General features: G+C 46.0%; 1 protein-coding gene across 1 annotated transcript; it reads right to left on the bottom strand.

The window, feature by feature from the left end:
- LOC144124153 (acid-sensing ion channel 4-A-like) lies at positions 1-25,302 on the bottom strand. The gene is made up of 13 exons (XM_077656811.1): positions 25,046-25,302; positions 24,380-24,476; positions 22,872-22,973; positions 19,053-19,207; positions 16,710-16,816; positions 14,517-14,674; positions 13,889-13,993; positions 13,186-13,306; positions 9,552-9,624; positions 8,015-8,066; positions 4,915-4,949; positions 2,349-2,433; positions 1-258 (listed from the first exon to the last, which is right to left on the bottom strand). Exons 1-13 carry the CDS (start codon positions 25,300-25,302, stop codon positions 1-3), a joined length of 1,605 nt encoding a protein of 534 aa, XP_077512937.1.

Here is a 25,302-nt window from a genome sequence, read left to right as displayed (position 1 = left end):
TCACTGGTGGCTGGCGGCTTTTCTCACGTAAGGCGCCAAGCCGCGCCAGTTGGAGAAAAACCCGTAGCTGGCCAGCTGATTGTACGGGTTCGAGAGCATCCCGCGAAGCAGCACCCGACGTTCGCGTGCCTTCCGGTACTGCCTGTAGAAGGCGACCGAGGCGCGGGCGATGATGTCGAACACGTTGAAGACCAGCAGGAAGGACATGCCGATGTACATCCCCATGATGCTTCCCATGCCGCTTATCAGACGGGGCACCTGCGTCCACATCAACGTCATCAGTCAGCTTAAGTGCAACTGAGGGAGTAAGGTCTCCGTCAGTTTTCAGTTAGCCGTGACCTATGTCAGCTGCGGCCACACTTGTCTCAGCAAAGTTGCTAATCTCATTTTCCCACCCCGCTTTCTGCGGCCCATTCTACCTCCTCTTCCCTTCCTTTCCCTTCCCTTCCTCTCAAATCCACGTTTCCCAACTCGCGCTCAACTCTGTTTCCTTCACTTGATGCAAGCTATGATACAAACCAACGCTTCTTCTTCAGCCGGCGCTAGTCGACATGAGTCAGGACTCGGGCTCAGTTTTTAATTCAGGAATTTCGGCATCCCAAGTTGGATTTCCCCTTTTAACTGGCGGGCATATCGTACTTCATCGCAGACTGCATGTACGGGTCAAGCACGCTCACCACGAAATAGTGGCGGGCAAAGTGTTGTCGGCAGAACGATGCTTAAGTGACGATTAGTTGATGTTTACCCTACCGTTTAGCAGCAGAAATTTCTCAGAGGCGACAGAGGAGTTTGGCAAAAGAGAAAAGTCGTATTTGCAGACTTGGTGCATTTTGTCTTCCATATGTGAGGCTATAAGAATGGAGGCTTCCGAAAAAAGCAGAGTCGGCCAACATCACGACTGTTGCTGCCGTTATGTTGAGCGGATGGCGTCACAGAGCACCGCTTCCAACTCTGAAATGATTGCTTAGTCGTCTGCCCGCCTCCCGACTGTTCAACCCGTTCCTGAAGATGTCGGAGTTTGTATACTGAGTCGTATTTGTTGAGAAGCGTATGCACTTAATCTAGGTGTGAAAATTTTGTATTGTCATATTCAAAGCACGAACTTGCAGTTTACGGTGTTGAATTCTTCAAAATGTTCCTTTTTATTATTAATATGTTCAACACGACTATGAGGACAACTCAATCTAATTTTGGTCCCCTGTAAAAATTGCATTTTGACGTTTGTCCGACAGTAAAAGACGCATTTATTTCTGAAAAATCGGATTTAAAAAATTTCCCGCCACTTGATTCAAATTCGTGACGTCTACACCCAAAATGACGCTGTGATCACCGTTTTGAAGTGAATGGTGGTGTGGTCTAGCCTCAGTGATCCGCGAAAAAGAAAAACTATGTCAACGTATTGCAGTTTAGTTGTGAAGTCAGCTGGTGATGGCGACACCTGTATTTTATTCTTTTGGCTTTTTCTACAAAAGCTTCGTTTTCAGTGAAAGTGTCTGCATCGTTAGAATACGGTAATTATTAATACAGGTCAAGCACGTTCACCACGAAATAGTAACGGGCTGGTAGATAGGAGACACAGAGACCCAATGCTGTGCGCAGCGTCAAGCAGTCAGCGGACAAATGGTCTTAGCGCGAGAACCGAAGAGGATGGTTTTCTGCTGACATTAATTACAGTCTTCGATTCCGCAGGTACAAAGTCAGACGGGCAGATAAAGAGAGTTTGTTAGAATAGTTTGGCCTGAGTTGGCTTTGCAGTACAGGGTAATTGGATATCGATGGTAGAGGCCTTTGTCCCACAGTGTACGTAACTGGGTTGATGATTACTATGAGTGCACAAAGCTCAAATGCATCCCTGAGTATTGAACTCCGAGGAGTGCGCTTAAAAGAGTTGGCGAGAAAATAACCCTGAGTGGCTAGCTGGATGAAAACTGTGTGCCGGAACACCTATAGTAACATCAAATACTTTTCTCCGTTAGAAGTTGCTGCTTGAGTCGCAGGTGAATATCCTGTGAGTGTGCGAAGCTTCAGTGATGGAGCTTGGCGTATCAAACGCTCATGGCCAATGTGAATACAATTTGAAAGAAGCAATTAGTGAGACTGACCTGGCAACAAATAAATGGCGCTTAATATGAGAGCAGAGTGGGCGAGAAGCTACAATTTTGTGTTTCTGGTTGCCATAGGAAAGAAACACTGAAAAAAATGCATGCAGCAGTTCTTCAGTGGTGAGGAAGGGTGGGAACTCATACAGCAGCAATTATGGCGTTTTATAGAACGAAAGGAGATGAGCGCTGGCTCATTCATTCATTTGATTGCCGGTATATGTGAGAGCAGCGCAAATCAATACTTGCCGTAACCTTGGGGTCGTTTCTTCTGACGTACCCCTGCGCGCTCGCCAAGTACACGACCACTTCCGTCAGTTTCCTGGCAGAGTGCCTGCGTGCGGGAAGTGAATGAAAATCAGTTACTCTTGCCATTAAAGCCGGACCTCTTCTTCAAGGCTTAGCAACCAATGTTACCTCTGCACAATGACTCTCAATAATCAGATACAAACTTAATGTCTTCGGAGTCAGCTGCACCACAATGGGTACTTTTCTTCCCTTTACGAAAGTGTGCTGCCAAAGGCAATTCTGGTCGACCTCGAAGGAGCACAGGTATATGCTTTCCGTTCAACTATACAGGCATTTTACAACGCATACTCTTGTTGTGTAAATAGCGCAATACAGCAGCAGTGAGCGTGAACGTTGTCAATTTCCTGAATATGTGCAGCTTTCACCCCTTTCAATGTGCATTCTTGGACAAAATTTTTAATATCGGAAAGCTGTAAGGCACTGGTGCAGCAGTATTGAAGGTAAATGTGCAATTCTTCCGATATGTAGCAAAATCTTTCATTTACAGCGCTTCCATCGCTCGCGCCTCGAGCAGTGTAGACTGCCATTGAAAACCAATGGGAAACGCTTTTGATAATAGCGAACAAAATTCAAGGCTGCCGACGGGAGATCTGCGGATATATTGATTATTATAGTGAAACCTTACAATATATAAAAAAATGACGTCATAAGCTATTTCCCGTTCAAAAATTCTTTTGTCCAGAATTGTTGGGCATGATAATCCCTTCTTTTACGCTACGGTCCAGATCAAGTCTCTATAGATAGGTCTGATAGGTTGTTCAGTGGTCCAGCCACTGTAAGACTGTCACCACGCATTTCCTAATAACTACTTTAAACGCCTACGCAGACGCACACCCTTTGTGGTTTCGACAGAGCGCTGGCAGTCGTTCCTCGAGCTACTCAGCATGGCGCAAATGTGAATTTTAGAGCGTTGGCTCTACTGGTCGCGTTTCAAGCCTCCGAGTTAAGCTGATTGCACGGACAGAATCCAAGATGGCGGCCTCCATAGCAGCGACCGCGGTGGCAAACGCATTGTATAAGAGCGTTAAGCTCTACTTCTCGCGTTTCGGGTCTCTGCGATATGCGTTATTACGCGAATCGTAACCCAGTGGTTGCCATGGTAACCGACGTGGTTACATAATGAGGTTGGGGGGGGGTGCAAAATATTAGCGCCCGTTCATGTATTCTGGGTAACATGGAACATATGGTACCAAATTTGCATCACCTTTCCCACGTCTATTAGGGCCCTTATAAAAATGGTCTATAGATAGTCTGTAGCCTTCTTATAGACTCTATGGCCTTCCTATAGAAATTTCTTTTTGTCTATTCATAGTCTATAGACTGTCTACAGAAAAAAAGTCAAAAAGTGTATGGCCATAAATCCATAGATTGTCTACAGACTGTCTATAAGATTTGTATTTCCTGTAGATTATTCTCTAGCATTTGTCCACTGACAGTCTATAAACTTTATAGACAGAAGTCTATGGACAGTCTATTGAGAGTCTAAACAGATTTTTGTAAGGGGGGGGGGGGGGCGCTTCCTCCCTTGCCCACATGAATGTGCACGCATATGATGGCAGCCGAGTTGTTATAAGCACATCGACACAGAAGGAGGCAGTTGGCTGGAGCCACTGCCGATGGATGGGGTAGCCCAGGCTACGCCTCATGCCCACCATAGCAGGACCCCCACCCCCACGGTAAGCGTCGCCAAGTCTAGAAACACTTGCATCGGTCGTATCTTTCAAAGCAGAAAAATTGTTAAAGGCTTCGAACACAGAAGTATACCACTGAACTAAGCGGGTCATATCGTTACGCTAAAGGACCCCACAATACCGCCCCCCCCCCCCACTCTTGCCCTCCACCTAAAATAAACCCCGATTTCCGAAATTCATTCCTTCTACCGCGCCACCTAGCGCTGGGCATACTCGTTACGGACTTGTAAGCGTCCTGCGTATTTTATTCTCGCAGTATAACTATAGGGGGGCGAGTACTAAAGTTGACCTAGCGCAGCCAATCCTCTGGTAAATGACAGAGTGGCCACTACTCCTGTGTGGGCATCGAAGGGAAGTGTTCTGTCGTCATCTAATTTTATGCCTAATATGGAAGGTTGCGGTGTTCATTCATTTCATTCTTTTTCTTTCGTCTGCTTTATTTATTTCACTTGTTAGTGGGCGGCTTTTGTCGTCTTTCTGCGTTGTCCTTTTTCATCGCACCTAGGAATTGTCTTTCGCTGTCAAGCTTAAGAAATTGATGCCTTTTCTTGTTCTTGCTGTCTTTTGAAGCTTGACATCTCTGAAACTCATATATACAACGAAGAGACGAACCTCTGAGTTGGCGGTGACGTTACTGACGTTACTAAAATATACGCTTTCCCGTGTGTATTTTCTTATGTTTCTTTGTACTGCACTAAAATGGCCGCAAAATTCGAATTGTTAGAATTGGCCTGACGGCGACATGGCAGGAAAGGCGAATGTGAGCTCACAAGCCAGACTATCTGCAAAGCTTATGAGTTTATGAGCGTCCATACCTCCTATTTCGCGTACGCCCGGCTTGATTCTCCATCTGCGGAAAAAAAATATAAGAGAACAGTGTAATGAAGTTAACCCTGCTGAAAGGATCATAGACACCTAATTTTTGTTGCATGTTTGCTTCTTTCAAGTGATGCGTTATACATTACAATACATGGTTCACCACATCGAATTTGCATACGACCGCTGAATAAGTTAAAATTTAATGTCCTCTCTCATGCTGCTTCGTTTCCGATTTCATCAATCGAACGATGGCTGTGACGTGTACTTGGTGTCTAGGTCACGTGAGGCCCTAAAAACGCTGGAATATAATCGCTGCTACGTAGTTTTAATTCACTGCAGCACTTAAGCCAACCTGCTTAAAGATTTTTAATGACACATAAATTATCTGCGGTTCAACTCCTGCCGAACCTGGTTAGAGAACGAAAGCTGTGGTGTATCGGGTCAGTAGACGCGGCTTGGCCTTTAACGTTGAGTGCGTTCTGCACATAGGCAACGCTGCCACCCCACAAGGTGGCGGTTAAACTAATGGTTGATCGTGAGAGGTAGATCACCCAATTGCTGCAATTGTGCGTGTCTGCCACAGCGTAACGTTGTCAGCATTAATGCATGCAGCCTAAATCTCCCCCTCTCCTCCGCCACGTACCTCAAAACGCGAATGAGGCGTCCACTGCCCGAGAGAGCCAGTTATGCGCATTGCTTTCCTCAAAGTCGTCGGAGTCTAGAGCGTTGTCAACGCTAACGCTAATAAGACAAAAAACCAATAAGACAAAGACTAGTTATGCGCCTTTGCTTTGCTTTCGAAGAAAATGGAAGATTGGTTTTTAAAATTGTTTTTGAACAAAGGAAATGGCGCAGTAACTGTCTCACATATATCGGTGGACACCCGAACCGGGTTTGATAAAAGTAAATGGCTTAGTAACTGTCTCACATATATCGGTGGACACATGAACCACGCCGTAAGGGGTTTTACCTCTGGCTCACTTGAAGGTCAAAACCGCAAGCACCGCGAAATCGTTACGAGGTAGCGTAGTGAAGATTTCACTTCAAAAAACGACGTATCAGCAATTCATCGTTTGGCTGATGAAACCGGAACGAAAAAAGCATCAAAAAGAATTTCAGTTCTAAATTATTTAGCGGTCGTAGGCGAATACCAAGAGGTGATATACGTATACTAACGCCTAAAGAATCATTTGAAAGAAGAAAACACGTAAGCGAAAATTTGTTTATACTTTAAAGGAACTATGAGGAAAATTTTTGTTGAGGAAACTTTTTTTTTTTGGTGCAGACGTCGCGAGTCTGAATCGAGTAGCGTACATATTTTAATGCGAAATCATTTCTTGTCTCGCGAGTGACGAGTACAGGATCTGTCGGCAAAGCGTGTCAGCAGAGCGTGTCCGCACGAAAATGACCGTTCGCAAAAAGAAATTCGCCGGCATTGCGGGTAGAACCCAGGCCCTCTGTGTACCAGGCAGGCACACAACACATACGCCGCGAAGGGCAACTGTTCGTTGTTGTCATTGTTGTGACGTGACAACAATGACTTGCAAAAAGTTGCCGACGTAATTCAAGGGCCAAGTGATAAGTGAGCTGGTTGTTGTCACGCGACAACAAAGACGAAAAAACTGTTGCTGACTGGTTCGAACCCGACTGCGGTGGCTGCGTTTCGATGGAGGTGAAACGCCAAGGATGTGAGAAGTCAGTGCACGTTAAGATTTCGAAGGTGGACGAAATTATTCCGGAGCCCTCCACTACGCCACCTCTTTCTTCCTTTCTTCTTTCATTTCCTCCTTTATCCATTCACTTACGGCGTGGTTCAGGTGTGCGCCGATATATGAGACAGATAATGCGCAATTCCCTTTCGCCAAAAACCAATTTCCAAGTGGCTCAGTGGTTAGGGCGCTCGGCTACTGATTCGGAGTTCCCGGGCTCGAACCCGACCGCGGCGGCTGCGTTTTTATGGAGGCAAAACGCTAAGGCGCCCGTGTGCTGTGCGATGTCAGTGCACGGTAAAGATCCCCAGGTGGTCGAAATTATTCCGGAGCCCTCCACAGCGCACCTCTTCCTTACTTCTTTCACTCCCTCCTTCATCCCTTCCCTTACGGCGCGGTTCAGGTGTCCAGCGATATATGAGACAGATAATGCGCCATTTCCTTTAATAATAATAATTGGTTTTTTGGGGAAAAGAAATGGCGCAGTATCTGTCTCAGATATCGTTGGACACCTGAACCACGACGTTAGGGAAGGAATAAAGGAGGGAGTGAAAGAAGAAAGGAAGAAGAGGTGCCGTAGTGGAGGGCTCCGGACTAATTTCGACCACCTGGGGATCTTTAACGTGCTCTGACATCGTACAGCACACGGGCGCCTTAGCGTTTTTCCTCCATAAAAACGCAGCCGCCGCGGTCGGGTTCGAACCCGGGAACTCCGGATCAGTAGTCGAGCGCCCTAACCACTGAGCCACCGCGGCGGGGCCCATTTCCTTTCTCCAAAAAACCAATTATTAATTTCGTTCAAACGCAAATGCTTTCGCATTTCTCCAGTGCAGCAGACTGCAGTGCTCTCCAATTTTTTAAACGTGATTTTAAATTTGAAGTTCTCTCAGTCATAAATGTATCCTTCGCTACCCCCCCGCCCCCCAACCAAAGAAAAAATATAAGCGTCATTATAGCCAAAAAGGGCCAGATAATCAGCTCTTGCTGAGAAAAATATTAGATTGAGTTTTTGTCAGCATATTAAGTGACAGCAAAAGTACAGGAACATCTGTTTAATTCAACGTCACAAAATTTTAACTTTCTGTTAATTTTCCTGAGGGTTGGTCTCGTCAACATCACACGTACGAAGAGGAGCCCAATTCAAACTGTATATAATTCGAAGAAACTTGAGATCTTCGAATTAGAATTATTCAGATCCCCCCCGGCATGCACTCCTGTTTGGTTTATTTCTACACGCCTTGGCTTAGGAGGGAGACAGGACAATGTTTTCACGAACCGCCTGAGTAATTCGAGCTGTGTTTTAAGTCCATTGTGCTGGTCTCTTGGATTAGTAGTGTATATAAATCGGACATAATTGTTTGCGCTTAAGGAACGTAAGTTGTCTTACAATATCTTTTGTCCACTTCAATGATGATGCTTGCCACGAGTACTCCACTACCCTGTATGAAAGAGAGGGAAAATGTACAAGGGCACATAGGGCAGCTGATGTCGATAACATGTGCCATCCCGTTTATTCTATTCTCAATGAGTGTCAAGAAATTGCTTAACGTTCCTTAATACTTTACTTTTCGCCGGTATATTACTCATGTCAGTAACTCTTCCTCAATCGCGCGAAGTTACTGTTTCCAGCAATGACGAAGGCAAGGCGGCCCTCGAGTCAGAGACGATGGGTGAGAGGAGCCATGGTAGAATGAGAATCCGATTCAAATTGTATCGAAGTAACGGCCTAACGTGTACGAAATTCGTATTCATTATTTAGCATTTCACAAAACATCAATCTGAGCTAGGGTTAACTTTTGGGAATCTGCCTTAACGGCATGTTTCGTGATGCTTGACTATGTCCTTGTGTAGTTTTCTTTAACAGCTACAATGCATGCGGCGTCATCCAACGGGGACGAACATGCGAATGTTAGTTTTAGATCGTCATGATAGCGTCAGTTAAGCAATTACCGTCCGGCTTTATCATGTGCTTTATCATGTCATATCGTCCTTTATCATGGCGCCTTTAAAATCGACTATGAACCAAAACCAACTAGCCCCAACAGCAAGTTCTCGTAAGAATTAATATATTCGGAATTACTGTGACAGCAAATTAAGCTATATTGACGATTGCATGCACAGACGTGACATCATTTGATTAGCGTGTTCTCTCATTAACGGCGCAATAGTGAGTACTCTGGGGTATTATGGGAATAAAACCCGCCATTGCATTCCCACGAAAGCATCACTCACGGGTGGTTCTGGTGGAAAGGTAGCCCACATGGCCTGCAGCGGGCTGCCTAAATTACGTGCCTGTATAGGGAACAATATAAAGCGGCCGCTTTCGAGAGCGCCAATGGTTCCGATAGAATAAAAGCAGTCGCTGTGGCACTGCGTCACTTTATATATGGTTAGTAGTAGTAAAAAGGGCTGTGAAAGCTTCAGTGTCACGTCATGACTGGAGGAGTGATATCGAAGATCAATGATTTCCTTTTTTTGCAGTTTGGACTGATAACTTCCCTCTTTCCAGCTTGCCAACCATATAGGTTTCATACGAGCTCAGCTACAGCGCATCGATTTGACACCGAACCACGCCTCTTGCTTCGCGTGACTACAAGGAACAGGCCACGAGCCAATCAGCACATTTCGTCGAAGGCGTGAAGGTCACGGCAAAACACCAGAAGCCAGGAAGTGGCTCGGCCCCGAAAAACGAACGACTCGAAATGTGGGCCCTGGCTGGAGCCCGGTAAACACCATAAACACCGAGTGCGCACGGTGATGTGGCGTGGTAGCACGACAGAATTCAAAGTGCCATGCACTGGTATGCGCACACAAACAGACGCAGAGCCTTTCGAGCTTTTTCCTAAAGGCAGTTTTTTTTCCCTCTAGCACGACATGGCGAAATGAATTGCATCGCAGGGTTTTTAAACCGAGTACGCACTCACTTGCAGCTCTCCAAGCAGGGGCACTCAACTTCTCCTCCATCAATTTTCTCCGACACGTCACGAATGCAGTTATCTGAAATAAGAAATAACCGACAAGCACTGTATGCAATTGTAGTTATATGTTTTGGTATTTTATTTTCACTTTCAGCTGTGGGTTAGTGCATGGTTATGTCTTTTTTTTCTTCTTCGTGCGGTAGACGCGTGTTCTCCACATATGCCTTGTTCAGTCCAGTGCTCCGAATTGGCACCTCTGAAAGAATTCCTTCAGGTCACTGTCTAAATTACGTTTTGGCTAATTTTGAATGTTATATTGGGTTTTATGCCGCATAAACGCCCATAGTGTTATCATGCGCCGAACACAAGAAACTTTGTGTGTTGCAATCAACAACTAGAAGCTTAGCATGTCTTGTGTTGTTGGCGATTGTTTTTATATTGTAATATTAACGGTAAGAGAGATTTATTCGAGCAAATGAACGTGTCGAATATGCTTGGTGAAACTCATGTGTCTAGCATACAGAAGTAGCCAAGCAACTGCGGTTGAACGGCAGAGTTTGAACACCCGGACTCTATAGGTGCTCCACCATAGGAAAGAGAGACTTGAAGGAACAAAAAGGCTTTCTCCTTTATCGAGCACACCATTAACGCAAATGGCAGAGTGGGCGTTGTGATATCTCGGATTGAAGCCGGATGTTTGAGACTCGAGGAAAACAAATCACGCCACAAGTTCATGCGTCATTTGTGCGTCAGTAGTTTCGAAGCCCTGAGCAATACATCTTATATACGAAGTGTTGCATCAAGCCTTGGCTTCATGAATTTCATGACCTGAGCGATGACTCAATTCTAGCATGAAATGAAAAAAATAAAACAGAGCAAAATGCTGAAAAATCCCAGAAAGTGGTGTTGACAGTTTGTGCGCTGCTTTGCATTAATGTCCTGGTACATTCTTTCGTTTCTTCGATTAAAATTTCTTTTATCTGGCGGATATATTTGGAGATCGAATCACTTTGCACCTTACTAAACTTCATTTTTCATAGTAGTTTCATATAAACATTGTTTCTTCGTAGTTACATTAACTGTTGTATTTCTGCATGGGGCAATACATTACCGGCACTTTTAATCCCTCTTCAGCACTTAGAAAACCGGTCTTTATGAACAATCACCTTAACCTAATACCTAGTAGTTGGCTTTTTTTTTTGTTTTTGAAAGTTCAGGGGACTTTTTTCGGTTTTTATTTTATAACGTCGCTTTAAGTTTATTTCGGTAAATATTATTTTACACGCAAGAATTTTCGTTTTTTTTGCCTGAAATATATCATGTCCCTGTATGGACAGAAGTGTCGTAGAATTTATCTTAGCGTTTTTTTTTTTTGAACGAGGAGCACAAGTAAAAGTAGTTAACGCACAAGTGATCGTATTAAGATCTATCTGCACAATTGTAACGAAAAGTAAAAATGTCGAAGTTAAATGATCGGGCCGGGAGACAAAAACTTGAGTTAAGCTTAGTTCTAAAACTCTGGTGGTCGTGTTCAGGTTGTACCCTGAGCTGGACGAGAGAGCCGAGCGTCATATGGTCCGCGTGCAGACGGCAGCATTGGAACTGCCACTTAACCGTCGCGGAAGCCAGAATATGACCCCTTCATGTCGTTTAGGCATGGTTTTGCATTGCGGGTTGATTGTTACGTTTCCAAAAGGTGTCTGTGTCCATACGTGGGGGTAAAACTTGCTCAGCCGAGAGATGGCCTGAAGCCTGTGATCACTCTGAGCAGACGACGACATACCCTAGCGGACAGTGCTTATCTAGGAGGTGCGGCCTCCCGATCTACAACGGCGTATCTGTGTTCGCAGATCAGTGCCTCAAAACTCACAACTAAGGTTTTAAATTCCAAAGGTACAGTCGGGGACAAAACTCTCTGGACCACGTGTTCCGCAAACGAAGCCATTACCTCTCCTATTAACCAGCGGATGGATACCACACTTGTAGAGGTGAAATTCAATTTTTTGTTCATTAATCTTCACTATTGTGGCCTCTAGTCAGCGCTTTAATAACCGAGCAATGGGCTCTGTTTACGGAACGAGCGGTCTATAGACTTTTGACGCCGACTGTACAGTTGTCTCGCCGCGTGGCTCGTTCCAGTAATGTCTTTTATGCAATAGCTGGTACGAATAGTCAGCTTCTTGTGTCATCATGGCAGAAAAGTTGACCTTGTTCCTTTAAAACCGATTTTCAAAAAATAAGTCACTGTACTTTTATCGGTGTTTCTTGATTTGAACCAGAAGTCCAAACCGTACTCACACCATATCAACGCTAAGCCTTGTTATTCCATCACAACGTTGTATCGCTACAAGTCGAACAAACTTAACATCACAATAACTTACACTAATCTTTGAATAGTGTTACTCCAAATACTTTCTTTTCCGAAATGTTCCTTTCGTTATTACAAAGCCAACTTGGTTTGCCTCAAATAGCAATATTTTGATACCACTAACATGGATCAATTATTGTAATTTAACTGCTCATTTTACATCCTTGCCCTTATCGAACACTCGTAATACCTTTAAAAAACTGCTTCATATATTTTTAGATTTCGAACAATGTTTCATATATAATATATCAGTAATCGTATTTAGTCTTTGAATTATATAGTGAATTTTTGTGTTTGAATCTGGGATGCTGTTCAGACATATTTCTTTTTGTTACAGGTTGGTGCCTGGGATTTCTCTCTGCAAAATAAAATTTTCTTTCACATTATCTAACAGTTGGATAAGTATTTTGTTGTAATGTACTGCAGGGTGATAGCCGGTGATGCATGATGTTTTCAGGCATATATAAATGCACCTAGCTGGTTCTCGTCATTAAAATCTATTAATCTAAAAGAGCTGTCAGGGCTTATTGGGCCGCCTGTCCTGATACTTTCTCAGTACGAATGGCTGGGGTATGGGTTTCTTTTTTTTTAACCAACGCCGAGCTATTGCCTAAAATCACATATAGTGGGCACATCGGGCAAATATGCTCTACAAACCACTATAGACGTCTAGAATCAGGCGTTAAATGGCGAGTTTAGACAGTGAGCCTAGGCAGCATTTCATGAAAAATCAGTTATCAAACGCCGTGGCAAGCGAATTGAAAAGAGAACGCAGCAATTCAGCAGAAGGTCTGCGCAGACGACGCCCCGGCCGCCTCTGCTCCGGCATCCGCGAACGCTGCGTTAGCGCAAATGCAGGCGAAACCCTGGCCTGAAAGCTCAGACCTAAAATGCACTTTTGAAATAACAACAAATGTGGGCCGAGGAGAATATAATGAAATATTTTTGGACTCCAGAATACTGCTTTTGTGTGAAGGTTCAAGCAATTGTACGACCACGTGGCTGCGAAAAAGAGCAGAGAACCAAATGCTAAGGTTAGGCCTAATGTCGGAGTAGAACTTTCACCACTCAACTATCTTATCGGAGACGACCAGCAACGACAAGGCAGATGAAATACAAAATGCCTTGTCCGAGGCCATAGACCGCTTTTGTCGCCGTTTTGTTGCTCATAAGTCAAATGGTGCGTGCTCACACATAGAGATCGACGAAAGTTGAGGAGGCATGTGGTGACTAATATAACCAATTAAATGTCTTTAGCCTGCAGCCACTCACTTAATTCATCGTCGTCCTCATTGCATATGTCGGCCAGCGATCTGTCTAGAGTGTCGTAGTCGTGCGACTGACAGCTGCAGGCGGCGATGACATGCAGTTGTGCACAGATGTGCCTGCAGGCCTGTGAAGAAAGAGTTAGAGAGGTTCGAAAAGCGGCAACAAAACGTGAAGAGACTGGCTGTGACTCAACGATTGTGGTTCTGCGTTGTTCTCATCTAATGCCATCACGGGCCTTTAGGGTATTTGAATGAATCAATAAATAATTACGACGGTGGACACATAAAGTGCTAGGCACTTCACTATCCACGGAACTCATTCTCTGTCAAATACTTGTCGGTCACAGCAATCATCTAGAGTTCAACCGGCGCATGTTTGAATCCTCCTTGTAGCCATGTAATTTATTCAAATGAAAAGAATTTCGTCATGATCAAGGTGACGACTTCAGAGATGCCCACAAACGATATAAATAGGTGCTAACATCAAACAACGGAAGTACAGATCCTCGGTCTTAAAGAATCCCCCCGCCTTTAGAACAGCACTAATTTTAGTATCATGGAAAACTGCGTGTTGTGTACGGTGTTCGAGTGCCGCTGGCGAAGAGCAGTAGTTTGAATGCAGAAAGCAGTCTCAATAGCAAATGCCAGCGCTTGACTGCAGCTGGTTACTCTCAGCTATCATCATATTGTAAGTATTTTAAACTTACCTTCCGTGTGTAAACTCGGTCTGGGGGAACGTACTCGCGGTATTTCTCCGGAAAACTCCGCTGGCATGGATTTCTAAATGGAGGCTCCAGCCTGAAGTAAACAGACTGTGGATGTGGAAGAGCCAAAACAAGAACAGTCAGTTTGAACCAGTCCTAAAGACGATGGTGCGCGCTATGCGTGGGAGTGCCGTCTCTAAGGGGCTTAAGTTACGCAGTCAGGACTATAGCTTACCAATGAAGGCAGTTTATAAAAAAAGGCTGACATAAAGTGCGATTACTTTAACCAAAGCTTTCGTGCAGACAGATGCTACATGGTATCAGTTCTCGAAGGAGAGGAGACAGACATGGAACGTCCGTAGAATACCATGCACTGAATAGTCAAGCTCGTTGGCTCGGAAATGAAAAAATAATTGCCACCATAAGTTAAATCATTCAGAGATGGGAGGTTCGTATTTCTTATTTTCAGTTTCCTAATTTACATATTCAAGCAGATATCAGAGGTATGGTGTTCTGGCCGTCACAATTTCTTTTTCTTTTCAAATGCAGTCTTCTACGCAAGGCGATAAAAAAACCCATCCGTTATCAGTCAGCCGAAACTTCAGTGTGTAATGGACGCCTTGCCACCAACCTGCGTGACGCTAATCATGGTCGTGCGAAGAGGTAGCAAGAAGATGCTGTCGCGAAAGTCGACCTGGACTCCGGGCTGATGCACGTTGACGACGAATCCAGCCTCGACGGAGTGGGACAGGTACTCGTGCAGCTCCAGGTCCAAGAGTAGGCGGACTCCTTTTATTCGAATAAAGTACATCTCAACGCACGTTTTTATCTGTCCTTCAATTTCGAATACGAGGCAAAGTACAAGAGTTAATGCAAATGCCGAAAGGGGGCGTGGATTCAAGCACTGATATTTACTTTGCCTGAGCATGAAAAAGTTCAGCAGCGTACTTCAAAGGCTTCTTGCCCTCTTTCGGATGTAATACAAAAACGTAAGAGAGTAACGCAATAAACAACCCTTTGTCTCAATCTGCTTGTAAAACGTTAAGCACACATCCAAAGATTTTTTGGAGTCACTTTAGAAAGGGACAGCACAAAAAAATAATTGAAAAGCTTTTCCATCAGCTCAGGCGTACAAGCCGAGGACAGCAAGTAACGAGAAACATGACATGTTAACTGCAGAAGTAATGCTGTGAACGAAACTCGCCTGTCATGTGGTTCGAAGTAAGTCTGCGAGATTAGCCGCTGCTTGGGGCGAAGGGTATACGACTTAATCGCGCTTATTGTGCCCAGAAGAAAGGAAAGAATAAACATTTATTGATAGAGAAGAAGAAGGGGGTTGGAGCAAAGCAGGCGGAGTCCAAGACCCCAATGGCTCTGGCCGACGCAGTGGAGATGGCGACGAGCGCCTCCTGGTTTTCCTGGATGGCGCTTGTCAGCCGAACCTCTCACTGCTCCAAGGCGGCATTGGGCGACTTTAAGTGGTGTGGTTTATGGGTGCATGTCCATGTGATTTAAAAGAAATGTAGGGGTGCCGCCGTACCATGGGCAAGCATTCAAATAGTGTGTGGGTAGAGGTGGGGCAGATGGTGGAAGTTGGGGGAAAGTGAGGATCTGGATTTCCATTATAGCCCGAGTTCTGATAGTACACCAACGACAAAAAAAAAACATCTGCAGCTTGAGAATATTCAAAGAAAGACGGTCAGATTTATTTTTTCAAAATAGAGGAGGTAGAATTCTCCTGCCTCACTGATGAAACTTCATAACATCACACCTCCACACTGGAGGTACGCCGAAAAATGAGTCAGTTTTCATTTGTACAGGGCAATCTAACAGGGAAACTGAAAACAGCTTTTCCGAAACGTATAAAGCCTCTCACCTTTAGGACTACTAGGGCTATAAGGGCTCTAACATCTTTTTTTATTCGAGGCAATGCTTTTCTTTTTTAGAACATCTATTTCACCCCGCACAGCGTCTGAGCAAAACTCGCTACGCTCCATTGTTTCCGAGGCTGATAACATTGTAGAACAAGTAGTGCACCAGTTCCTCGTTCTTTAGTTTTGATCATTGTTTCTGGAGTGCAGTGCTATATTTTACTGCACTGATTGTTGTATTTTGTTAACCCTTACTTCTGGCTTTCACGATGCTCGAGTCTACCTTGTGTCGCCCCTCATGTTTGGGCCGAAAAATGGCCTGCAGTATGTGCAGAATAATATAAAACATAACTGGACATCTCCCGCTTGGCTTCTCCCCTATCGCTGTCTCTAAATTGAGAGCCGTCGTCTGGGAACTTTGTACAGCGGCGTGATTCCTGCTGCGCCACCGATGGTCTAGTGTCTACAACACTCTCTTCTAACCACTGCTGCCACGTTTCACACGTAGCGGCAGAAATATGTTAAAATGTCATAACTGTCATCCATCTTTCTTTTGTTTACGTCGATTTCGCTTTTCCATTCGCCTTTACAAACCTCTGGTCGTAATGCCGACTTCCAAACAGTATTAACACTGAAGGTGTTACACAGGTCATTAAGTGTTTGTACCGTCTCCGAATCAATTTAAGATGGTTGGCCTCCTGGGTAACAAGAGTTGAGGAAGTTCGTCAAATTATGTCAAGTTTTAAATGGATGTTTATCACACGTCAATAGAAGAATTATACGTTTTACGGTCTTGTGTGCGTTGGTATACCAGTTCTACTTGAGCCCATTTTCACAGTTCAGTGTAATGAGTTCGTCGGGCGCTCTCATCTGCCGTTTTATCTGTGCTTTACGCGGAAGCTAAGTATACGCACATCACGCGTCGCGCACACAATGCGCGGATTTTCCCGTACCTTGGTCGGGACTGTAGGCTGTCTGTATCTTCTCTCTCTCCGCACTCAAGTTGCAGCCGAGGCAGAAGCAGTTGCCATAGCGACCGTACACTTTTAGCTGGAGGTGTCTATCGGGAAGAGCACAAAATGCGCCAGAACAATGAGAATGTGCGAGATAATCATGGCAAAGATATCACTTCGCTACAATGGAAAACAAAGAGACAAGGCAGGGGTGAAAATGCGTTACGAAGCCGGGCCGTGTCACGGAGTAAATGTCTCCAGAGAAATTGCTGGCTTTCCTTTCTGTGTTTTCATTTCGCACAAAGCGAGCACTTGACAGGTCCTCGACCCGCACTTCGTTGGGATTCCAAAGGGTTCGCACGAAGTAAGAACATTAAGATGATGGAATACTAAGCTATCAGTCCTTGCATGCATATATAAAGTATTTGCAAGCGAGGACAATGAGAAATAGGGTTATGAAAGTATGCATAAGGCTATTGCCCCGTGGACGGCGCACACTTAAAATGCTCGTAAAGCATAGTTAAGTGGTACTAAATTTCCTTTTTCTCCGAAGCTTTCCCTTCATAAGCACTCTCAGTATTTCTACCTCGCTGGAACTGCGAGGACCGGCCTATCGGTTCACAGGAAGCGCATACGATCATCTCCTAACTGTGCGTAAATATTGCTGAGACTTTTTCATTGCCTTTATGGTGACGGGTATGAAATTCGTCGGGAGCAATTTATCTAAATAAATACACGTACTTCGCGTTCGTCATCGGAGTCGTAATTAAATGGTATATATTTAGTTTTTTATTTATATTTGAGTGGATCTCTTTCGCGTGTTTTATGCTAATTTTTATCGGAATTGTAGACGAATTGTGGATGGGAGACTTGATGTTTACTACTCAATATTTTTCAGAATCTAAGGCAGTCGTTAGTATATAATATCATCATGAGCACGATTGCGTTTTTAGAGAAGCTCGGAAAGCGCTACTCAGTCAGTAGTTTTCGATAAATCTTGATTAATGACGTTATTAGGAATTAGTTCGTCAAAACGCTTTCAAAGCCTCGTATGGTTTCAATCAAACTGCGCAACTGTTTGAAGGCGTCCCCGGAAGAAACGTTGGTTTCATGTAAAAGAAGTGGAATTGTCAGAATAGTTGGATACACTCTTTGTGGAAGTGCTCACTTAAAGCTCACAGTATGTGCGTGGTATTGAAATCGGTCTATTGTTTTAAACACCGTATTTGCCGCCTGATTCATAGAGACGGGGAGCTAGTGTCATTAACCATTCAGATGACAAACTATGTTGTTTTAGAGAGAAGCAAAATATAAGGGGCCAATATTTCTTGCGCACTATTTTTTGTAACGCTTAAAAATGTATTAGATGCCACAATGATGAGTTGACCTCTTTCTGTTCATATTAGAAGAAGACGCAGCAATAACAATTTTCATTATTTTTGCATGAAATGCAACCAAGTTTGGCACAGTTATCTAACTTTTTATGTTGATTTCAGAAGGACATTATACTCAAGGTAGCTGTTTTAGTTGCTGAGTGCTTACAATTACACAATTACAACCCTCATTAAGCCATCCCTGGGGCGTTAATTATTTAAAGAAAAGGGGGATCGGGAAGCCCGTACTAGAGAGAGAGAGAGAGAGAAACAGAAAGATGGAAAGGCAGGGCGGTTAACCAGGCGATGCCCAGTAGGCTACCCTACACCTGGGGATGGGAACAAATGGGAAAAAAGGAGAGAATGAGCGGCAATGAAATGAGTTAATCATGAGTTCATCGAGTCTGTCTCCAGAGGGCGCACACTTGAAGCGCAAAGTTATAATCGGGAACTCAACCCCGAGTTCTTTAAAAACTTCCGAAGCGCCTTCACCGCTTTCATTTGTGATGAAGGTTTATACCAAGGCCCCATAATCTAAGTTTCTGTGAGAGGACGAGAGTCCAGCGGCGGAGTGTAGCAGCCAGGACGGTACGCTCTCGTTCGAAACGAAGGCAGTCACAGAGTAGGTGCCCGATCGTTTCATCGCATGCAAATAGTGCGGCCGGAACGATCCGACCCGTCCTATAGAATGTGCTACTACGTCCTGCAAATCATTTCATGCCGGCATCTGCTCTCGCCGAGGAGGTTGACCGCCATTTTTGTTGTTTTGTCACAGGATTGGCCAATGCTACAACAGACGTCCTACTCCGCCTTTTAATTTAACTGGTTTTTGGGGAAAGGAAATGGCGCCTAAAAGTTTTTTTTTACTCCGTGGCTTTCGTGTCGGCGTTCTAGCGGATGACGGGTTCAGATTGCGAATGCGGCTGAGTACATCGCCAGAAGCCTGGCAACCACGCCGTTAGAAACTCACTCGGCGCTGTTGCATTCCTTTCCGCCGACGAGGCAGCTGACCACCATGCCGTCCCGCTGATGGCCCAGCAGCTTGGCCGTCGTCTCGTTACGCCGCTGCAACTCGGTGATCCACTTGTAGAACTCCTCACGCTCTGCGGCATCGTCCTCAGGGAGCTGCGGATAAGTGCAGCGAGGCACTCTTAAATTGTCCCTGTCGCCAGCGGCAGCGATCATCTGTGTTTCACTCAAACTGGCTGCAGGCAGATTCGAATGTTACTTGAGTGAAAATCAAGTGATGCATCATGTGCCACAAGCCCCGGAGCGAGAGTCCAGAGCGGCGGTCGGCGCAGCGGCGGACGTGACTGCCAAGCGCGAGAGCGAATCACGTGACACATCACATGCCACAACTGGCGAGGAGGAGCGGCCGAGCAGCAGTCAGCGCAGCGGCGGACGTGACTGCCAAGCGCAAGAGTAAATCACGTGACACATCACATGCCACAACTGGCGAGGAGGAGCGGCCGAGCAGCAGTCAGCGCAGCGGCGGACGTGACTGCCAAGCGCAAGAGTGAATCACGTGACACATCACATGCCACAACTGGCGAGGAGGAGCGGCCGAGCAGCAGTCAGCGCAGCGGCGGACGTGACTGCCAAGCGCGAGAGCGAATCACGTGACACATCACATGCCACAACTGGCGAGGAGGAGCGGCCGAGCAGCAGTCAGCGCAGCGGCGGACGTGACTGCCAAGCGCAAGAGTAAATCACGTGACACATCACATGCCACAACTGGCGAGGAGGAGCGGCCGAGCAGCAGTCAGCGCAGCGGCGGACGTACTGCCAAGCGCAAGAGTGAATCACGTGACACATCACATGCCACAACTGGCGAGGAGGAGCGGCCGAGCAGCAGTCAGCGCAGCGGCGGACGTGACTGCCAAGCGCAAGAGTGAATCACGTGACACATCACATGCCACAACTGGCGAGGAGGAGCGGCCGAGCAGCAGTCAGCGCAGCGGCGGACGTGACTGCCAAGCGCAAGAGTGAATCGCGTCACACATCACATGCCACAGCTTGTGAGGAGGAGCGGCCGAGCAGCAGCCAGCGCAGCGGCGGACGGGACTGCCAAGCGCAAGAGCGAATCACGTGACACATCACATGCCACAACTTGTGAGGAGGAGCGGCCGAGCAGCAGCCAGCGCAGCGGCGGACGGGACTGCCAAGCCCAAGAGCGAATCACGTGACACATCACATGCCACAACTGGCGAGGAGGAGCGGCCGAGCAGCAGTCAGCGCAGCGGCGGACGTGACTGCCAAGCGCAAGAGTGAATCGCGTCACACATCACATGCCACAACTTGTGAGGAGGAGCGGCCGAGCAGCAGCCAGCGCAGCGGCGGACGTGACTGCCAAGCGCGAGAGTGAATCACGTGACACATCACATGCCACAACTGGCGAGGAGGAGCGGCCGAGCAGCAGTCAGCGCAGCGGCGGACGTGACTGCCAAGCGCAAGAGTGAATCACGTGACACATCACATGCCACAGCTTGTGAGGAGGAGCGGCCGAGCAGCAGTCAGCGCAGCGGCGGACGTGACTGCCAAGCGCAAGAGTGAATCGCGTCACACATCACATGCCACAGCTTGTGAGGAGGAGCGGCCGAGCAGCAGCCAGCGCAGCGGCGGACGGGACTGCCAAGCGCAAGAGCGAATCACGTGACACATCACATGCCACAACTTGTGAGGAGGAGCGGCCGAGCAGCAGCCAGCGCAGCGGCGGACGGGACTGCCAAGCCCAAGAGCGAATCACGTGACACATCACATGCCACAACTGGCGAGGAGGAGCGGCCGAGCAGCAGCCAGCGCAGCGGCGGACGTGACTGCCAAGCGCGCAGCTGTGGCGACGATGGTGAAGATGAAGATCGAGGCACCTGCCACGCGCGAATGCACATGCAGAGTGCATATGCGGCGCGCATTCCGTTAGAGGTCAAATCTAAGAGCCATATGACCTTCAGGCTCAGCATGGGAGGAGTAGAGCTTTTCGCTCTAAAACACGCAGAACATCACATTTGCTTCTAGGCAGTAGAGTTTAAATTGGCTAGTTTTGCGTCGCTCGAGCTCCACATTTGTGGGGGATGAGGAGGACCAGCTCAGTAATGGATACGTTCTAGTGACCTCTACTAAATAAGGCTATTTATAAGTGTTTATTGTGCCTGTTGTCCCCTTCAGGACGTCTACAAACACAACAGATCATAAATCATAAGGCAATCATATATCATAGGTCATAAGGCTTGTACAACGTCTGACCCGCTAAAAATATTCTTTGCAATGTGATGTGCATAAATAGTTCTTGGCTGGACAGTGTAAGCTGTTCTGGGAGTGATAGAGTCATAATTTTTTCCAAGTGCGCTCCCACCGCTGTCAGTTATAGGCGCACTTTGCCTCGCCAGTGAGAGAAAAAATGAACGAGCAAAAGCTTTCGTGCGATGTACTATGTGCCGAAAAATGTGCCAGCGAGCAGTTGAAAAGCGTTGTCTGAGTTCCCTTTATGAATATGACTTACCTTGCATGGTTCAGTGGTTGAGTGGCGTTATTGTCAACTTTAAGGCTGACAGTGAAGACACCCTGACTTTATGCACGCAACCACCCGCGATCGCGCAGGCCAAGCACGTAAGCTATGGCGCTCTTTCATCAAGCAATTTGTCCTAGCGACATTAAGATCAATGATGACGACTCATCAGCGTCCAAGATTGTGGCATTAATCAATCAGAGACGCGATCCGTCACTTGAGCATGTCCTTCCAGGGCATTGGTAGAGGCGTGGCCTTAAGCGACATCGTTGTTTTGCTGGTAGAGATTTTTGTGAAAATTTCTTGATTCGGCTTTATGTGATGCTTCACGAAATCTGCAAGGTTTTAAGTGCGCATTTTCTGTTTAAAGTGGGCTTTCTCAACGGTCTTTTACACGCAAGTACGGCTTTAAGTTTTCACTATTGCACCTGGGCATTAAACGCGCCATATTTTGAGAAAATCTTTGAGGAGATTCGCTTGTGCAGTGTAGCAAAAGTATTGCACGTGAGCTTATGCTGCTTGACAAACTGTGACGTAGGATACAGAGAGCGGTGTTTTCAGTCAGTCTCATCTGACTTAATTGACTTAATCGCATCTAACGGAATGGAATAAGCGTATAATTTAAACAAAAATTAAAATTGCAATTATAAGGTGAAAGAACTTGCTACAGAAATGACTGATTATGCACTCCCTTTCATCACAGGAAGGTTAACGTACTCTCCGCGACGTTTTTTTCCACCTTTCGCTAGAAGGTCTCACTGATGTCAATTTAATTGAAATTCAGATTAGACGTTTTCCATCAATCTGTAAATTTCAGCTGGAAAGAAAAGCTTCGTAGAAGAGCTATTTACATTAATTGGCAAGATCTCTCAGAGCAAGTACCTCCTTCATTAAGTATCGTAGAAACATTTCTTATGTCCTTAAGCGCATGCCCTTTGAAGAAGAAGACAGAGTCAACGTGGCTTCCAGTAGGCGGCTTGCGAGGCTGATTCTAAACGTGCGATTTTAAGGTCAATATGAAAAATAAGTTGGAGCGAAATTCGGAGGGGGCTTGCCAGTGTTAAAATGGAGATCTCGTGTGGAATGGCAGTACATTGAGACTGTGGCAGTTCTAGAAGTTTTAGAAGTATAGCTTAAGGGTAAATCGCGAACTGCGCCCTCGTTTAGTTAGGCGATGATGGTACATAAGATCCTAAAACTGCACATGCAAGTAAATGCCAGCACATGAAATGATATTATCATACAGCAAGCCGGAATTAAAGTTTTATATGTATAGGAACTCACCCAGATTGGTAAAATGGGGCTGCGCCCGCAGATCTTGCTCTGCCACTCCAAAGCAGTGCTTCGGTTGAGCTCGATGTCTCCGCAAAACACACTTTTGCGCACCTTGACAGTGAGAAAATATTAACAAAAAAAGGATCATCTTCTAGCCGAGAGTTAAAATATAGCAGGACATACCGACGAACTGATGATGGTGAGGATGGCAGAAAATTGTAAGAGAAAAGTTTTGTAAGAGAAAAGTTCCTTATGGGAATATGCTATGGTACCTGTGCGCGAGCCAGTGAGAGAAAATTTCGCAATGGGGATTTTTACGGACTTCCATTGAATTTTACATCGAATAATATTTCACTTTTATCAGATTGGCAGAATTTTCAAGCTGCTCGAGGAAGAAAATGGCCTGAAAAGGGAATTTTCTGGTCTAACTGAAAAATTTTCGGTTACGGGATAGGGCAGGAAGTGACGAAGAGAGCAGTAAGGAAAGAAAGGAAGGAAAAGAAAGAAATAGCGAGTAAAGCCAATCTCGGCCACGTTTTTCACCAAGAGTAAGCCATCAAAGATAAGGTTCTAGGCCACGCACAGCCCACGGATTCATCCGAACTACACATGTTCGAGACTGCGGTATCGCGTCGCAATCAACCCCTGCAGAGTCGCAGCAAGGTGGCTATACGTGACTGGGCATGCAAGTTCCAAGACCACGCGCTACGCTCGACGGTCGCTGAAGACTCTGAGCGCGCGTTCGACGTAACCCTGTCGTGTTCATACGCTGAACGTTCATAACAGAATCGTATGCAGTCGCAGTATACTGCACCGCGTCTTCATAAGCGGCGTAATCACCGCAAATTCACTTGTCTGAACATCATAACTAAAGCACTAACATCACTATACTTGTGATAATTTAACTGCCGTTTAGTTGAGAAAAGTTCTGGCACAGCAATGACTGCAGCGCGATTTTCTTTCATTTCGTCTTCATCAATCATTACGTATAATTTGCTATATTTGTAAAAAATTTGCGGGTGCTCACTGGTGGAGGGCGAATATCTTTTGCTCTTGATTCTGCTGGTTGTAGAATGTTCTTTATGTTAAATTACACGCTTGCCTGCTATTCTTCGTATTACACGAATTAGATTATGATCGCACGTGTAGATAAGCTGTTATGATCATTGCAATTCTGTTTCATTAGCTACAATCGATAGACTCGTCATCTTTGACACCATCGCTGGCAAAGGTGTCACCGAGCCTATGCGCTTATCCGCAACCTTTACCCCTGCTGAAAAAAAGGAATGCAATTAGTTTCTAGGAGAAGATATTCGTTTCGAATTAGGCTACTAACTAATAAGAAAGAATATATTTAGATTGTCGTTACAACAAACTGCGGCCGCGCTTATTTAGCATTTCTTTTTAACATATATATTACCCACTAGAGCGCGCTCACTCACTGAGTAAAGTAACAGTACGGTAACGGTGACTGCGGTTGGATCAGTTTTTTTTCTATTGTTATTAGTGTCACACACCTGATTCAGGTTGCAGACCGTCACGGCTGGCAGCGCCATTCCTTCGGGCGATCTTGTCCACTTGACATCCACTGTGTCAGCGTACTCGAAGTATTCTCTGCAGAAAAAAGGCATTGTATTAAACAAAGAATGTGCTTTTCTGAGCTGGCTTCTATCGCAATCGCAAGTTACAGCTCACTCGAGATCATAGCTGCGATAATTCGAATTTGCAGTCTTGAGCGGCCGTCCAGAGGCACCAATTCAGCTTTCTGCCTTTATGAATGCGTTCCGTTACCCTTTTTTTATACTTGTTTTTTATTACCGTCTCGAAGTGCAAGCTAGGCAACAGAATAGATAATACCTTGGTCGCTATCTTATGCTCCATTCAACGGTTATTGTGAGTTAATGCGGAATAGGTTCATCATCGCGCAGTTAACTCATCATGATCACAATCAATAGCAAAAAGACTAGGCTCATTGCAGCACAAAGGTTCGATATGCGGGCCTTCGTGTCTGTCGTATTCATATCCTTGTCGTTTTCTGCTGCACCGGAAGATCTCTACCATTGATATCCCTTATGCCTCTCTTGCCTGGCTCAGCCATCCTCGCTCAGCCGATTTTCTACAGCTCCACCTCTCCACCTCACTGTCGGATGAACACACCTTGCATTTATTGGAATGCACCTCACCTGAACACCTCGTAGAGGTCGTTGAGGCCGACGCACACGAGCGCCGCCAGCGCAGCCGTCCAGGCGAGGCGGCGCACCGGGTGCGACAGGCCCAGGATGACGCGCAGCCCGGGGATGGCCGACTCGGCGAACATGAGCCTCAGCCGCAGCAGCAGCTGGACGCCCAGACTCGCCTCGCGGCGACCGTGCGTCCGGGCCTCCGAGGACTCCAGGGCCTCGGCCAGCAAGGCGTCCACACGTCGCGGCCGAGCAGTCAT

Source organism: Amblyomma americanum, chromosome 3, assembly GCF_052857255.1.
Source record: "Amblyomma americanum isolate KBUSLIRL-KWMA chromosome 3, ASM5285725v1, whole genome shotgun sequence".
Lineage (NCBI taxonomy): Eukaryota > Metazoa > Arthropoda > Arachnida > Ixodida > Ixodidae > Amblyomma > Amblyomma americanum.
The sequence above is the reverse complement of the archived record's forward strand: the minus strand, read 5'-3'. Positions and strand labels throughout refer to the sequence as shown.

What these genes read in the sequence shown, in the direction of transcription:
- LOC144124153 (XM_077656811.1), bottom strand. Translation starts at nt 25,302, where the DNA reads ATGACTGCTCGGCCGCGACGTGTGGACGCCTTGCTGGCCGAGGCCCTG. An exon ending in TGAGGACGACGATGAATTAA is followed by an intron (nt 9,625 to 13,185) that starts GTGAGTGGCTGC and finishes TTCTTATTTCAG; the next exon opens with ATAACTGCATTCGTGACGTG. An exon ending in GGGCGTACGCGAAATAGGAG is followed by an intron (nt 2,434 to 4,914) that starts GTATGGACGCTC and finishes TCCCGCACGCAG; the next exon opens with GCACTCTGCCAGGAAACTGA.